General features: G+C 33.0%; 1 protein-coding gene across 2 annotated transcripts; it reads left to right on the top strand.

Moving 5' to 3' along the window:
• Nucleotides 1–4,803: 4,803 nt before the first annotated feature.
• Nucleotides 4,804–17,663, top strand: LOC139498947 (uncharacterized). Of its 2 annotated transcripts, none has more exons than XM_071287539.1 (9): nt 4,804–4,903; nt 8,408–9,217; nt 10,447–10,669; nt 11,366–11,470; nt 12,330–12,728; nt 13,250–13,354; nt 14,207–14,572; nt 15,881–16,183; nt 16,842–17,663. In XM_071287539.1, the coding sequence occupies exons 2-9, from the start codon at nt 8,417–8,419 to the stop codon at nt 17,567–17,569; spliced, it is 3,030 nt and encodes a 1,009-aa protein (XP_071143640.1). In that variant the 5' UTR covers nt 4,804–4,903; nt 8,408–8,416; the 3' UTR covers nt 17,570–17,663. The 2 variants fall into 2 exon arrangements, with proteins under 2 accessions (XP_071143640.1, XP_071143639.1); XM_071287538.1 differs by having other exon boundaries at nt 4,835–4,903; nt 14,192–14,572.
• Nucleotides 17,664–17,998: the final 335 nt, after the last annotated feature.

Genomic DNA, 17,998 nt, shown 5'->3' on the forward strand with positions numbered 1-17,998 from the left:
CAGAGACCTTATAAAACAGGTCCTACCTATACTGTTTTATTCTTCCAACCCTTTATATTAATTTTTTCACATATCGTTTTTTTTTTCTTTCCATAAAGTTGATTGACGTGTTCATCATACTCCGGGTTTAAAAGTATCTTTTGTTAGAAATATACAAGAAATCATTAATTTCCATGACACTGCTTCATGACCAGCGGCAAATATTACAGTCATAATGCAAAAGATATAGTAACAAGTATGTGCTGCAAAACATTGCTCTAGTGAAATAACAATTCCAGTTAATAGATTCTTGTTTACCAAACCAATGATCGGTGTAGAACACGTCTGAAATAAACAATGATGGATTTATCGATTTGAAAAACCTATATTGTTTTATTCTTCCAACCCTTTATAATATTGTAATGATTTGTTTTGTCGCTTGTATTTCGGTTGTCTATAAATATAGTTCCTGTCATGTTAATGAATGTAAACTATAAGTACTGTGTCTTTTAGGGGGACATCCATGGCTTAAAATGATTAGTTATACTATTTCCTTTATAGGGAAGATTACCCTCAATACATTACAGTAGCGAAAGCGAGGGCAAAAATACCACGAATATAACGCCTACCTCCCTTTTTTGTTTAAAAACGAAATGTGATTTTTCAGAGGGAGGGTTTTTGAACAGCCATTATGAACGTCGTCGTATCTAGATAAAATATCAAATGTTAGTTACGAATTGTAACACATTGTAATCATTGTGTAAGAAGTAGTTACAACATGGGCATCATTTAAGAGTTTGAAAGTGTTTTAAGTTAATGGAATATATTAGATGCATGCCAATGCAATTTGATAATTTTTGAAAACTCATTTTTCTGCACTAGTCAATATACGCATGTGCAAACAACTTTTATTTGATTTCGAACATGGGTTTGGTTACAAAGCAAAAGAAGCACGTCATATAGAAGAATATGGCTTTACAGTTCTTACCAGTTTTTAACATTAGACTGTATCCAGAAATCACATCAAACGATGAACTATGTCATATTGTAAAGTCATATACATTTTGGTTCACTGATCAAAACAAAAGTCGACAGGTTTCGGGAGCTAATCTATAACTCAGTTATTGTCACTATTAATCAACCATTTCACCAACACATCAAATTAACCTATCGAGTCAACTGCTAAACGTTGTAAGAATTCATCAATCATTCAATACAGGTATTTGATCCTTCAATTTTTACCTTTGTGTATCTGTGGTTTGTTGTTTCCTATTTTGGTTGTCTTAGTCAGTCTAAATCTTTACTCATTCATATAAACAATGGCATTGACATCAAATGTTAACCAAATAGTATTTTAAGACTTTTATAATAAGTAAAATTCATGACAAATTGAGAGAAAAAATACTTGTTAAATGAAAAAGTTAATGTATCTACTGGAATTAAAACATGATAAATTTTGTTATACAAAACTGCGGCGTTTATTAGCCCTTTCAGGAAGAAAAGACTACTAGTATATCATAGTCATGCATTTTGCTGTCTCTAGCTAGCTAGGCAACACACGGAATGATAAATATACTAAACGTTGCTTGTCGTATAAACCATTCCTGTTTCAGTTGAGTTATATTCTTGTTTTGAATGACGTAGATCTCTATTTTCACTAGTGACACTTCCAATTGTATTCCTTTGTAAACATTTACATTTTAATCGGTCTCTGAATTCTCGTATTCTAAAGACATAAACGAAAGGGTCTAGCAATGGATTTATTAGTAACATATTGTTTGTAATTGTGATGACATCTGGTGACGATTCTTCACTATATTGACAGTACATCCCATAAATAGTACGAGGTAAAATGGCAAAAAATGATACGAGAACGAGGCAGGTCAAAGTAGTTACGTTCTTACGCATTTTCATTATGGCCTTATTCTGTCGATCGAGTTGTGTCTTTGTAAGTTGTTTCAATACAATTGTCTGCTTTTGTCGTTCTTTCATTCTTACCATTACAATAATATAGCATATAGCAATCAGAAAAATCAAAACTCCATTCGGAACATCAAACTTTATGAAGGTCTCTTTCGTTATGGTGAGTTTCGGTTGACATCCATTAGGCTCGTCCGGATCAATTACCGTATTTGTAGTAAAAGTAAATGTTATAATCGTCAATGCTTGTGTACATAAAAAACTTATCCCAATGGTAATATTGCTAGTCAACCATTTCAGAATTTTGTTTGGAACTGCAAAAGTAGCATTTAATCTTTCTAAACAAATCAAAAAAGTTTGAAATTGTGAAAAAATGATAGTACCAGCCACTAAATGTTTCAGCATCAAGCAAAAATATTGCCATGTTTCCTTATTATCGAAATTGTTAGATGAATACACGAATACTTCGTGAAGTATTTTCTCTAGCATCAACGTTCCATCGCTCAAACTTAAAATAAGTGCTAAGCAAACAAATTTATTTTTCAACAAAGACTTAGTCTTAGCTAAAACAATAACTGTACATATGTGAAAACAAAAAAGCACTGCACATATACATACAATAACAATCCATTTCATGATTTGATATAAATGATGAATTACGAAGAGATACACATGGAAATCAGCTATCAGCTTCAATGATGATAAATCCAATTTACATTTACGAAACTAATTTAATCATCAAATTAAAATTTAAATAGTTCCAGCATGAAAAATCACCAGCAGATACTGTCAGCACTGTGGAAAAATAACCACTTTATAATCATACTTTTCTTTGTGTGTTTTGTATACGTTGTGGTGACGTCTATTCACACCTTTCAGATTTGAATGGTATATACCTCCTACATATAATGAATTTGCCAATTCTCGTCAGTTATATTCAAACAATATATACTTTTATTCTTGTGGAGAGTTATCTCGAGCTCATTAGCAATCATATCACATCTTCTTTTTTATATTAATTAATATTCTACCTATAAGTTCAATATCCATTTACACTACCTGTTATTGTCATATTTGATATTTGATACCTACATGTATCAGTTTATTTTCCTCTTCTTCCTGCGCAATGGTTCACAATGTATGACGTTTCATCACGATTATAACACTGATTCTAGTATTTCCAGTTCGTTCACATGTTTTAACAGATGCATTGATTATGGCAGATATTCATTTGCATATTAAAGGTCGATTTCTATAACGGAATTTGATGAGACTGTCATTAAAGTGAGAGGGTTAGCGCTATAGAACCAGGTTTAATCCACCATTTTCTACATTTGAAAATGCCCGTACCAAGTCAGGAATATGACAGTTCTTGTCTATTCGTTTTTGATACGTTTTGTTATTTGATTTTGCCATGTGATTATGGACTTTCCGAATTGATTTTCCTCTAAGTTCAGTATTTTTATGATTTTACTTTTTTCTATCCGACGCAGCTTATATCATAAACAAGCTCCATTCCGTTCTGACCATCTGACATCAATTTTGTAATATAAAATAAATACCCGATATCTCAATTAATTCAGAAATAATTACATTACATTATGTTCCATTGAATCTGTTATTTAAATGGCTGACAATAGGGAAGCTCTATTATCGCTATTTTGTGACTTTTTCCTTTGATCTTTTTTTTTATATTTTTCATATCATGCTACTCGCTTAAGATGGAAAATTATCGATAGAAACTAAGCAGGCACGTGGCGTTGCTTACGAAATTGACATGAAATTGACAACGTCGTCATATGTAAAATAGCGATAAACAGATTATCATTGGTCATCTCAACCCGATTGCCTTTCTCGCTTTCACCGTCCCGGCTCAAGCGAGAAAATCAATCTCGTTAAGATGTTCAACGATAATCTATAAATATCATATATCAGTTTCATTTAGATATTCACAGTTTTGACTGCATGGGCTATCCATGACGATGTTAAGATAATGAAAAATTAACATAACGAGAAACAAGCGAAACGCATTTGAAAGTGTCTGTACCAAGTCAGGAATATGACAGTTGTTGTCCTTTCGTTTGATGTGTTTTGTCATTTGATTTTGTCATTTGATTAGGGACTTTCCGATTGAATTTTTCATCGGAGTTCAGTATTTTTGTGATTTTACTCTTTTTTTTCATGATTGTACATTTAAATGTAATTATAAGAATCTAATGCTTCATTTTTTAAATTGGTTAACTTGTAAAAGCGGTTATTCTTTGCACTTAATAAATATGAAGGGCATACAAAATGTGCTTCCGTCAACGATTCTATATCTCAATAAAATTATATAAAAAAAAAAAATCCTTATATTAATTTTGTTCGGTCGTGTAGAAGTTAGTTCGACAAATGATTTTAGTGTAGAAAATTAAGGTCAATTCTGATTCTCAAATTTGTTAAACACTCATAAACGTTGTTACGGTTTCACCCATAATTTTGGAATGAGGTTTACAAAATGGATTGCATATAAATTTTCAATAGTCGCAAGTCCAATGTGACTAAATAAATCAAGGTTTCATTACTGTAGTCTTGTGACACAGTTGATTTGAATTTAGTATACCCTTATATTTATAGTTTACATAACTAAAAACAATTAAGAAATGCAATATTAAGTTTTTCACGTGTGTGCATCTGTTCGAATTTTAAAAATGAATGTAAAAAATCAAAGGTCAAAATAAATAATTATCGCTATATTATTCGCATAGGTTAACAAGTTAAATGCTAATTAATTTTCTTATTATAAGTATGGACTATATTGTTGCTTTCGTATGAACTGTTGCGGATCTTCTCGATTGACCAGCTTTCAAAAGCTACATATGATATCAAAATACAATTTAAATGACAACTATTTTACGTTTCGGTAATTAGGTAAATTCTTTTCGCTATATCATTCTAACTTTTCATTTAAAGACAAAATTCGTTCAATAAAAATGGACTGTAATAAATAAAAGTTGAAATTAAGGTAGGATAAACGATTAATTTATCAACATTTTTTATCTCAAATGATTTGATAGTTCGTCAATTCACTAAAAGAAATCTATATTTATACTATATCTATCCGAAGGGTTGAAAAACATATGCAAACGTTATAGAATATGAAAACATCATTTATGGTAGTAAACATGTATGCTATTGTTTCAGAAAAAGGGAGAAGTTTTGGTACCATTAAAACGTTTAATCCCGCTGCAAATGTTTGCACCTGTCCTATGTCAGGAATCTGATGTACAGTAGTTGTCGTTTGTTTATGTGATTTATACGTGTTTCTCGTTTTTTTATATAGATTAGACCGTTGGTTTTCCCGTTAGAATGGTTTTACACTAGTAATTTTGGGGCACTTTATAGCTTGTTGTTCGATGTGAGCCAAGGCTCCGTGTTGAAGGCCGTACATTGACCTATAATGGTTTACTTTTTTTTTTTTATTGTTATTTGGATTTATGGTTGTCTCATTGGCACTTACACCACATCTTCCTATAACTGTAATAATAGCATGCAAATTTAGTGTCCACTCTCTCCAATGCAAATAACTTCTTTTAATGTACGGAACAGTCAGAATTTAATGAATGCCCTCCACTCTCTTCCCTCCCCCCCCCCCTCAACACACACACACACACACACACTGTTAATGGTAGTATAAAAGTTATATTTAATCTTAAATTAATATGAATGTATGTAAGCCGGCAACGGGGATGTAATTATGTTATATTTTATTAATATTTTTCTTACATATTTATTTTTATTCATTGTCTTTACGTTAAATTCGCAACAACGATTTCTTTTAATTTGATTTTATTTCCTGTAGCAGATAATTTTTGATTACTAAGTTCGGAAGACAATTTTGCAATATAAATAAATTGCGTATATCGGGGAAGGAAGGGGATATTGGGTGGTGTTTGGCGCAAATAAAAAAAAAGGAAATAAAGGTTTGAGGCAGAAAAGATGTCTTAATACACGTCATATAGCGGGCAATTTAATTGAATTATTGAATAGGATCTTTTAGTCCACGAAGTATTTAATAACAGAACCAGCGTTTTAAAAATACTAACTACTCAGTTACCAGTCTAAAGCTGTCAGACCAACACCTTGCAGATTTAAAATGACATTGGTATTTTTCATTTACTTTTTCTCATTTTTGCTATATTTCTGAATATAATTAATCTATGGGAAATAGGAATATATATTTGTAGCACTGAAGTTTGTTTAACCAGGTGAACTCGTATCATTTTCAATTTCTAAGTACATTTGTACAAGTAATACTTTTTAAACAAATTACAATATAAGTGTGTTATCAAATTTGCAATGACACGTATACCTGATACATGTAGTAAGCTATTGGAGGACACATCATGACTAAATGTATGCAATTCAAGAGTAAAGTTTAACAACAGCCTGATTTGTGCTTAAGGTGGTATGGTTGTATTTCGCCATCTTGTGTTGTAAAAAAAAAACAGAGAATCTAAGGTCCAGATTTTCTATCAATAACATTAACGGTACCAATTGTTCTGCACCAGATGCGCATTTCGACAAATAATGTCTCTTCAGTGATGCTCGTGGCCAAAATATGTAAAATCCAAAGCTTATATAAAAGATGTAGAGCTATAATCCAAAAGTTCCAAAAAAGTATAGCCAAATCCGTGAAAGGAATCAGAGCTTTGCATGAGGGAGATACATTCCTTAATTTATAATATTTTTTAACATTTTGTAACAGCAAATTTAATAACACAAAAAAATCCGTATTTTCATGCCAGTACCGGAGTACTGGCTACTGGGATGGTGATACCCTCGGGGACTAACAGTCCACCAGCAGAGGCATCGACCCAGTGGTAGTAATAACATTAACGGTACCAATTGTTCTGCACCAGATGCGCATTTCGACAAATAATGTCTCTTCAGTGATGCTCGTGGCCAAAATATGTAAAATCCAAAGCATATATAAAAGATGGTGAGCTATAATCCAAAAGTTCCAAAAAAGTATAGCCAAATCCGTGAAAGGAATCAGAGCTTTGCATGAGGGAGATACATTCCTTAATTTATAATATTTTTTAACATTTTGTAACAGCAAATTTAATAACACAAAAAAATCCGTATTTTCATGCCAGTACCGGAGTACTGGCTACTGGGATGGTGATACCCTCGGGGACTAACAGTCCACCAGCAGAGGCATCGACCCAGTGGTAGTAATAACATTAACGGTACCAATTGTTCTGCACCAGATGCGCATTTCGACAAATAATGTCTCTTCAGTGATGCTCGTGGCCAAAATATGTAAAATCCAAAGCTTATATAAAAGATGTAGAGCTATAATCCAAAAGTTCCAAAAAAGTATAGCCAAATCCGTGAAAGGAATCAGAGCTTTGCATGAGGGAGATACATTCCTTAATTTATAATATTTTTTAACATTTTGTAACAGCAAATTTAATAACACAAAAAAATCCGTATTTTCATGCCAGTACCGGAGTACTGGCTACTGGGATGGTGATACCCTCGGGGACTAACAGTCCACCAGCAGAGGCATCGACCCAGTGGTAGTAATAACATTAACGGTACCAATTTTTCTGCACCAGATGCGCATTTCGACAAATAATGTCTCTTCAGTGATGCTCGTGGCCAAAATATGTAAAATCCAAAGCTTATATAAAAGATGTAGAGCTATAATCCAAAAGTTATCAAGTTAGCAAAATTTGATGCAGGAATGCAGATACATGTATCTAATGTGAATTTTTATTTAATAGATCCAATTTATTAGAATATAACTTATAAATATTATGTGTATATTATTTTTGGTTGCTTTTAAATGTTTTTAGATTGACATTTAAAGGGGTGGTAACTCTAAAGCAGTGCATTTTCTGAAGGATTTTTTTTGTATTTTGTATTTTAGCCGGAAAAACATACGGTGACCCTATCTTTTTTTTATTTTGTATTGTAGACTTAAAAACACGGCGACCCTATCTTTTATTTTGATATTCTCAAAGCATTTTCTGAAAGCTATCTTTTCCTAATTTATTTTACAATTGTATCATTTTGTTTAGTTTCTAATCACAAAATGGTTTTTTTTTCCTGTATAATCCATACAAAATGTGTCATTTTGTCACAACCTTCAGCTTGAGAAAATGCACGGTGACCTATCATTTTTAATGTATTTTGACCATTATATCAATAGATACTACGTTTTGGCAAAGTTTGAACAAATTCAATCATTTTTTTAGACTCCCATGCCACCTTAAACTCTACACAGTAAACAAAAACAAATATGACAGAAAGCAACCGACGACATCAATTGTATCCAAGGTTCCTAACGCTATATTGAGCACAAAAAAGACTACTACTTTAGAATTATCTTGAATCGTTCTAAATCATTAACCAAGTCATGCATCAGCGTATGCAATTCATGAAACAATATAATATTTAAGGACCCTCGCAGTCAACAGTCAACACTTTGAATGTTTATGACTCTCGCTTTTTTCTGTAGTTAACCGTAATGTTGGATCAGACCTCCGAGAATGTAGTGACGGCCCGGACAGAAAACACTACCTCTTCATGCCTCAATGATGACCACCAGGAGGAGGAAAAGAACAGTAGCTCAGCACGTACAAAAGAAAGCTATAAAGTCAGATTTTTCGATGGAAAGGCTCCTGGAACTGCTGACGATGGCAAGGTTAATAAAGGGCCGAATCAACAAAATCAAAACTGGGGACGAACCGGTTTACTACTGATTGAAGGAGGTACTATAATCCTCCGCGTTTTGTTTGATGAAAAAGTTAAACAGACGGCAAATGGAAATTTATCGGCGTATTTGAAAATTCCTGCGAATTATCAAACACTGTTTGATTTGTATCAAGGAAAAGTCATATCGCCGCTCCAGTGGGACGTTTTATATCCCACAAGTAATGCAAATGGAGTGAACTCACTTGAACTTGATATCATAATGTTGCATATTTTAGTCATACATACTTGTCAGTTCAAAGGTGATGTGTTAATGGATATTCAAAAATTAGAAAAGAGACGGGATATTATGTACGATTTTGCTAAAGATGCGAAAATAACAGATGCCAAGTTTGAAACTGAATACGAGGCTGTTGGTGCAGTTTTAGCAAAGCTTACCGTCACGCGAGAACTAGGACGAGATGTGGAAAACCGTATAAAGAATATGGTGAAGAATTTGAAAATCATAACTATGACAAAGGAAGAAATAATAACTTATCTAGGCATTCTGAAACGCTGGTACTTATGTGATATTGATATCAGAAAGGCTGTGAAAGAACTGAAGCCACTTTTAAAGGTAATTAGTTTTTTAAAGACAGCAATTCTCTGTCACCCTTTTTTAGATGTGAAAACCTATATTCAAAAGCATACTTGGTGTTATTCTAATATGTTCTAACACTTCAATAGAACATGCTATGATCCCCGGTTTCGGTGGGTTTGGGTTACTCAGACTTTAGATTTCTGCGTAATGGCTGGCATAAGATTTATTAAATATGGTATGATTGCAAATCATCTAACTTCTAACTTCTAGAGATAATAGTGCAAGGATTTAAACAATGAAAGGTTCTGTTGTCTGTTTCAATTTTGTCTTCTCAATACCATTTTTTTCGGGACATGAAAAAAAACTGTTGCTTTGTTTAGTTGGGGTTTTGTTTTCATTTTTATTTTTTATTTTATGCTTTTATTTTTTTTTTTAGTTTCATTTCATAAATTATATTTTAGTGTTGTTTTGTCTGTAACCAATGTATATTCCTTGACTTGTATAGTTACTGGTCAACAGTCCTGTTGTTTTTTTCTTGTCAAACCACTGTCTACAATTTAAAATCAGTAGCCTGGTCTTGAAAATGGATAAAATATTTGCCACTGGGAGTTCAGCAGAGAACAATGAATCAACCAGTGATAGCAGAATTGCATATTGTTGTTGTTGGACATTAATTCACTTAAAAGTAATGTTGGAAACTAAACAAGTTGAACATTTTTGGATAGATGACGTCATCGGACAAAACTGTAAGGTTTGAGAATTTGTTATGTTCATTTCATTTTTTAGATCTCACAGTGACTTTTAAGAGGAAGAAAATATTTTTAGTTTCTATGTCAGTTTTACATTTTGGCAATTTCGATTTTTTCTCAAATCGTGCAATAATAATAGAATAAAAACAAAATGTAAATTCATAATCATTTACCACTACTAATGATAATTGAATTTTTAAAGATTGTAGATGGGTTTCAGAGTTTGCCTAATCTTCAGAGAACACCCACGGTATTTAAGTAAGGGTTTTGGTGCTCAGTCTTTTGTTTTCCATGAATTGTGTTTCACCTTTGCTATTTTGTTGTCTTTCAGGTATTATTATTGTCTCGACAAATACTTTGTTATTGTCCCCGTGATTTCTTCCCCGGGCGCTTTTTCTTTTCCCCGGCGCTTTTTCTTCACCCGGGCGCTCCCGGACGCATTTATGTAGGACCCTTCTACCTCGATCGTAATTAGAAATACAATCTAAAATGTGTAATGTATTTTAATGTATTTAGAATGGTCAAGGTGAAACAAAGAAGGCAAAAGACATTCTAGCAAAACTGAAAATGTTAGCCGAAGATGACAGCAACAAACTTCATGATATGAAAGACATCAAAGAGGAGCTAGAAAAATTAGCTTCGGATTTGGAAGGAATAACAAAGAAGAAAACCAAGCTTAAAACAGTTCTCAATATCCTGTCCGTTCTCACGCCAAGATTTAGTCAACCTTTTAATATAGGTATACAGTTTATTAATAGTGTATTTCAAACCAAAAGCCATACAGCTTATAGGTATATCAACCTTTTAATATTGGAAGAAATTATACAATTAGATAAAAATGTTAACATACGTAAAAGGAAGGAGAAGATACAAAAAAGACAAAAAACACTTAGTCAGTAAAGCACACAACGGAAAGAAAGAAAAAGACAAAACCAGTTAAAAAATCACAGAAAACGAACTTTGGGTATTCAAAAACGAAACGCTGGGAACTCAGTTGTTCCGGAATGATAAGAATTTCTTGTAACTACCGTCGAGAAGCGCGCTCAATTGAACATAAAAACCAATATATGATGTTATGAAATGTATTTGATACATCTATATAACCATGTATAGTACCATAGCAATATTCTTGGATTTTATTAAGAAAAATAGAAAACAGTATACAATAGGTGAATAGAATTGATAAACAGAAATATATAATCTATATCGCATGTCATTGACTTTTTCAATATGTTTTCGAACAACTGTACAAGCAAATACATATTGGACTTTTTTATTAATATACTTGGTAATAAGTACATGTATTTCATATAAGTATGATCAATATATAACAATTTCATTATGTAGTGTTAATATGTTTATTAAGGATGCAAAGTAAATTCAGAGTATTTCTGGATCAGCTATATTTTTTATTTTTTTTATTTTACATTTGCAGAATCTATTGGTCTCTCTATTCCTTCTCTTGACCGCTGGAATGAGAACGGCGTCCAGTTTGTCCTGAGTTTTTACTGCCAGGGTCAACTACATGTATATACCAAGTGTAAGATTATATTGAAGTGTATGTTAAACATTGACAAAGAATACATGACACAAACGATAGAACTTAAGAATGCACGTTTGAATGGTAAACTGGTTCACCATTGTTCATTACTTGAAACGATTTTCGTATTTTGTATAAGATATAAATAAGAAGATGTGGTATGAGTGCCAATGAAACAAATCCTGTATACAAGTAACAATGTATAAAAAGTATATAATCATGATTATAGGTCAAAGTACGGTCTTTAACGCGGAGCCTTATAATTTAATCACAATTCAGAAAAAAAACACATCTAAAAAGTAAAATCACAAAATAATTCCGAGAAAATTTCTACACGGAAAGTCCTTAAGCAAACGGCAAAATCAAAAGATCACACAAAAAACGAATGGTTTATAACAACTGTCATGTGCCTGACTTGGTACAAAATTGGTAAATAAATCTATAATTATATCTATGGCATCAATGATGCTGAAATTTACCTGAATCAACTACAATGTAAAAAGTAAAATGATTGACAAATACATTGTACCTATACGTCCGGAACTGCAGTCCTTTATATATCATGTGTACGACTTTCAAATGTTTTATTCTTCTGTCAAATACAACACGTCCGATTTCTTTACAATAGAAAAATAAGAAGATATGGTATAATTGCCAACGAGACAAGTCGCCACCAGAGACCAAAATACAAAGAAGTTAACGATTATAGGTCACTGTACAACTTTCAACAATGAGCAAAACCGATATTGCATAGTGATGAATATATGGAATGGAACTAACATGAGCTCGCTTTTTTGTAATCTACTTCTGAACAGGATGTATATGATTTAAACATAATTTCATAATCTGATCTTTTTAGCTACAAAATTTGTTGTTGAGGCAAAACTGAAGATTTTATTAGGTGACGAAAGATTTCCAGAGGGTGAAATTGCCGCCATTAAAGCTTTAGATTCGTCGAAATTAAGAGAGCAGTTGATAACAGATCTTCATTTAGCTGGAATAGCAACACTTGCATTTAAAGATCGAAGTTTTCTTATTGTTCCCATAGAAACAACTGAACAGGGATACAGGAAACTTATGGAAATAGTTAAAGTTCCGATTTGGAAAAAAACAGTTTCAAACGTCTTTCAGAGCGAACAGGTGAAATCACACCTTCATAAAGGTGGATGTCTGTGTATTTCAGGAGGTGGTGACCCCACTGTAATGTTAGATATACGTTGCCGTGGCTCGGACATTGCATTGAGTTCACTAGCGGGAGGTAATTTCAAAATATACATATGGGATTACCTGAATAAAGAATAACGAGCAAAGGTCTGGAGCAAAAAACTAGAAAAAAAACAATAAAAAAATTTAAAAAAATAACAAATGTTTGGATAATTCTATCTTACATTTGAAGCGATTTACTCTTGCTTAAAATCTGCGAAAGGAAACTAAAAAAGATATAAACAAATACATGTAGTCTGAGTAAGAAAATACTAGTTTATCAATTTCTCTAAACCTGAAAAATATGATTAAAACTGTTAGTACAAGTATTTCCTTCCTAGTGTAGCTTAAATATACAGTATATTTGATAAAATTGAGAATGGAAATGGGGAATGTGTCTAAGAGACAACAACCCGACCAAATAAAAAACAACAGCAGAGGGTCACCAACAGGTCTTCAATGTAGCGAGAAATTCCCGCACCCGGAGGCGACCTTCAGATGTATACATTTCCAGTTCAATTTTTTATAGTTCTTTTTTTGTATGTATCGACCTGAATATTTTTTGTACATTTTTAGAGATTATCACTTCCAGACCCTCTCCGTACAAATGGAAGGAAGGCCCACGGACATTTATCGTGAAGAAGTATTTCCTTGGTAAAAACAACGATAGTTCTGTGAAAGGTATATATCATATATCAACTGATCAAATTTGAAAATAATCACTAGATTGCTATTACCTGAAAAATAAAGAGAAAAAAAGATAACAAAAAAACGTCAACGTTTTCATCACTCCTGCAAAAACGGAAAAAAAAACGTTATAACTTGAAAAATTTTAGTTCAAAAAGTATGTATAATAATAATAATCCAAGAAATGTCTCAAAGTATAAACATTTTTCATATAATAACAGAGTCATTTCAGTTTGAGAATATTATATGATAATTCTGAAATGATTAGCGCAATTAAGAAACGCAAAATTTTAAAAGAAATTTCAAGACCAACATTGAGATTTGATTACACGTTACTCTAACTTAACCTGAAAATAATATGGCTATTGAAAAAACAAAAGAAACAAACTGAGTATAAAGATACAAACATACCCCAAAAATAACTACTTAACCAGTAAAGCATACATCGTAAAGAGACTGACGTGTTAAATTCTAAGATAACTTTGAAGTATCAATGGCAGTTACATGTGTCTGTAACCACAGACCAAGTTGCAGGAAAACTATCTTTAAAATAAATCTTGTTTTGCTTCAGAATGACTTCAAAGCAGTAGATTTTTCAATGCAAAACTCCCTAATTTATCGAGGAAACCATCAAATAGGTTGCCATGAGCCCACTTGTCCAACCAACACTTTTGTGCCCTTTTTCGTAACTGTTTCATCTAAGTATATGCTACATATAAGGTTAAGATTCCAAAAAAAATCGGGGCAATGCGTACCAACCCTTCTGTGTAAAACAGCTTGTGGTTACAGAGATTTGCTATTGAACACTAACACAATGTGATTCTTTATTAGGTCTATTTTCTACAGGTCCTCAGTGTGTAATAGTAGACCTCACTATCAAAAAGGGAACCAAGGTAGACCATGTCATGGAAGATAAATTCAGTTCCCAATTGAATGACAAGAACCTCAATCTTAAGACATTGCTTGCAAAAGAGGGCGTGTCATCAGTAACATGTGATCAGGGAAAATCTAGCATAACTATTGCATTTAGTAATATAGCCGCTGTTAAAGAATTCCACGACCAATTCAGATATGAAGATATAAGAACCTTTGTCAATAAACTCTTTGAAGAAGTTAAAGTTCAAAAGGTATTCGGCAACGCCTCGTTTAACATATATGTTGATGTGATATTTAGTATACCAGAAGTGGAATGTAAAGGACTGCCGGAACCAGGTGAGCACATCTTTAAAGAATAATTGTTAAAAAAAAAATATATACCGAAATTCAAATTAAACTGTGTTTACTTAAAAAGTAAAATCTCAAAAATGCTGACCTCTAATGCAAATTCAAAAGGGAAAAGTCCCTAAACAGATGGCAAAATCAAAAGCTCAAACACATCAAACGAATGGATAACAACCGTAATATTCATGACTTGGTACATGTACATATTACATACATACATTTTTTATGTAGAAAATGGTTGATTGAAACTGGTTTTATAGCTACATGTACCTAAACCTCTCACTTGTATGAGATTGAACCTGGTTGTTTAGCTACCTAACCTCTCACTTGTATGACAGTCGAATCAAAACACATGCAAATTCCAACAATACAGAGATCTTCAATGCTATTCGAGGCAAGAATATTTGAAAATCTAAAACCTAATATAAACTCAAACGTTTTCGAGCTGGTATACAAAAGACAATAACATAAAATAGAAATAAAGATATGTGGTATGATTGCAAATGAGACAACTATCTACCAAAGTTCAAATGAAGTAGATGTTAGGAATTATAGGTAACTGTACGGCCTGCAACAATGAGAAAACCCAATACCGTATGGTCGGTTAGGCTCCTGATTTGGGACTGGCACACGAAGAAAGCGGCGTTTTTACAATTGTTAATTTGTGATCGCTCTAACCTCCCCTAACGTCTTAAAAATATAAAATCATTGTAAAGTAAAAAAAATAAAAAAAATAATTGAATTATTAAATTCGAGAATAAGATTTTGTTTGAATCAAAATCACACATGCGTACTCATTAAATTGGCGTCCAAAATCCAATCCTCAATAAGCGTCCAATTTCACAAGCATTCATTTTGCGTCAGGAATAAGTAGAATATTTTATTATTAACTATAAATCAATGAGACAGCAACCCAGCAACAAAACTTATTATTCTGGAAATTACCAAATAATTGTAACTGGCAACACATAAATATATAATGTATATAAGAGAGACAAGAAAGATAAAAATAAGAAGCACTAAGTAAACGATATTATTTCCGAATAATTTTTATAGCCGGGTTTTACTAACATGAGCAACAGATCTAGACCAGGGCGGGTAGCACACATAAATCAGGATCTGTTTACACTTCCTTAGCACCTGAAATATCACCCCCAGTTTTTGTTGGGGTTCGTGTTTTTCAGTCTCGAGTGTTCTATAATTGAAGTTGCGACCATCAAATCGTCAATAGATTCCACAAATCATCAAATACTTGATACTTACATGTTCTAAACGGTTTATACGTGTGATTATTTACAGCTGCACCAACAGCACCGAGGCTACTAAAAGTAACGGATATAACAACCACTTCCGTTACTCTGACATGGGAGGAGCCATTAACGAACGGAGGGGTAGATTTTACAGGCTATCCCATTGAGAGATACGACCTTGGCGAGAAGAAATGGATGAAGGTTGGAGTCGCTGATCCGAGCGACAGGATGTATCAGGTGACTAACCTGCTGACCAGCCACGAATACTACTTCCGAATTACTGCTGAAAACTTAGCAGGAACAAGTCCAAAAGTTGAGAGCCCTGAATCTGTGTTGCTCAGTCGAAACAAAGGTATTATATTTTTTAGATTTTCTTTTACGCAATTCTGATGCGTTTGATATGGTTGAATTTTGCCCCCGTGGCGAACTAAAAGATATATATTTAAATAAAAATAAAAACACTAAGTTATGTCTAAGGCAGCAACCATTTGATTTTCTGGGGGGGGGGGAGGCAATGGTTTTTTTTTCTGGACAAATTTTTTTTTCGCCTGCGGCATTTTTAGCATTACATATAGTGGCAGCTGAGGGTGAAACAAACAATTTTTTTTTCTCAGAATCAAAAACAAATTATTTTTTTTCTCCAAAAATTGGAAACAAACTTTTTTTTCAAAAAAAACCATAGCCCCCCCCCCCCCCCCCCCCCCCCCCCCCCGAAAATCAAATGGTTGCTGCCTAAGGTGACATTCATCTTCTATTATGGATGTGTGGTTTTGCTGCGTTTTGTTTTAAACACACTTGTATACTCACGTATCTTGCATTTTATGTTGCAGAATATTCCTTTTTATCATGTCTTGTGAAAAGTAATTTTTTTTTCAGTTCTTATCAGTTATTTGCTCCTAACCGAAAAGCATTTACAAGTACTTAAAAATATTGCTGTCCACGTCCATCGATAATTATCAATTGAGAAGCAAAAATTCGATGACGTCATATGGTATTACTGTTTATTTCAGTTGTAAAACAACCAGAGGTCGTGACTACTTGTACAGAAGAAAAATCTAAGTTAACTCCGCGTTCTATTCCGAAACCAAAGCTGTCGACTCAACTTTCGAACGATTCAAAATTGTCAAAAGCAGACAGCGCAACGGATAATTTAAATAAACAACATAGACAGGAAACAGAACCAAAAGAAAAGAAAATAGAAGAGAATCCCGTGGAAGAGAAGGAAGAAACAACCACGCTAACAGAGAACACTGAAAAATTGAATATTGACAACGGTTTAAATGGAAGCAAACCAGTTAACGTAACAAAAGACAAAAAAGAAATAAAAAGTGACATTCGGAAGCGAGATTCATCGTTAAAACGACCAGATACAAAGAAACGAGAATCGTCTCTTACATGTAAAAGAGAGAGCAAAGTAACTCATGATTCAGCCAACAAGCAGGGTACCCGAACGAGAGATGGTTCAATAAAGCGGAGTAAAAAGGATGAAGGTTTTCATAACAAAGGTGAAAAAAAAGCTAGTAAAGAAGATCCGGTCGTGAATCATTACACTACAGAAAGAAAAGGTGTACGCGGTGTTTCATCTGAAAAATCAAATAATGCAGACAAGAGATACACGAGGGATAGATTAATAACAGCTTCTTCTGATGGACAGAAAAGAAAAGAAAAAAACAGAGGCAAAAAATCTAAAAGATCGAATAGACCGTTTTGGAAGAAGAGAACAGCTTGGACAAATTAATATACTGGGATTATAAAGTAAAAGAGGGAGTTGTTAGAGATTTAGAATATATTATAAAAATGTGTTATAAATAAAAACTATAAATATAAAACAAAATTCTAATCAGAATTGCTTGTGGTGTCAAAATAAGGATCCGATATTGATAAAAGTTTTAGCTTTATTATTTCAATTAAAAATACTGATTGAAAACCTTGGGAAATTCAATATGTATCACATATTCAGATTTTTAATATATTTTTTACGTGCCTCATTTTATTATTGTATAACTGTCGTATTGTACATCATATATGTACAAGGCATTGCACTGAAAGGGTAATTCGTTGTTACGTTTACTTTTTTTACAAGCAATTTGTTGGAGCCTCGGTGGCCAAGTAGTCCAAGTTGTCGAACTACTGTATCACTAAACTGTCAACACTTAGGTTTTGAATT

The sequence above is a fragment of the Mytilus edulis genome, chromosome 12, assembly GCF_963676685.1.
Source record: "Mytilus edulis chromosome 12, xbMytEdul2.2, whole genome shotgun sequence".
Lineage (NCBI taxonomy): Eukaryota > Metazoa > Mollusca > Bivalvia > Mytilida > Mytilidae > Mytilus > Mytilus edulis.

Bases quoted from the DNA above. Each gene is read 5' to 3' on its own strand.
- LOC139498947 (XM_071287538.1), top strand. From the start codon at position 8,417: ATGTTGGATCAGACCTCCGAGAATGTAGTGACGGCCCGGACAGAAAAC. The intron at 10,670-11,365 runs GTATACAGTTTA...TTACATTTGCAG, and splicing joins TAGTCAACCTTTTAATATAG to AATCTATTGGTCTCTCTATT. The intron at 14,573-15,880 runs GTGAGCACATCT...GATTATTTACAG, and splicing joins TAAAGGACTGCCGGAACCAG to CTGCACCAACAGCACCGAGG.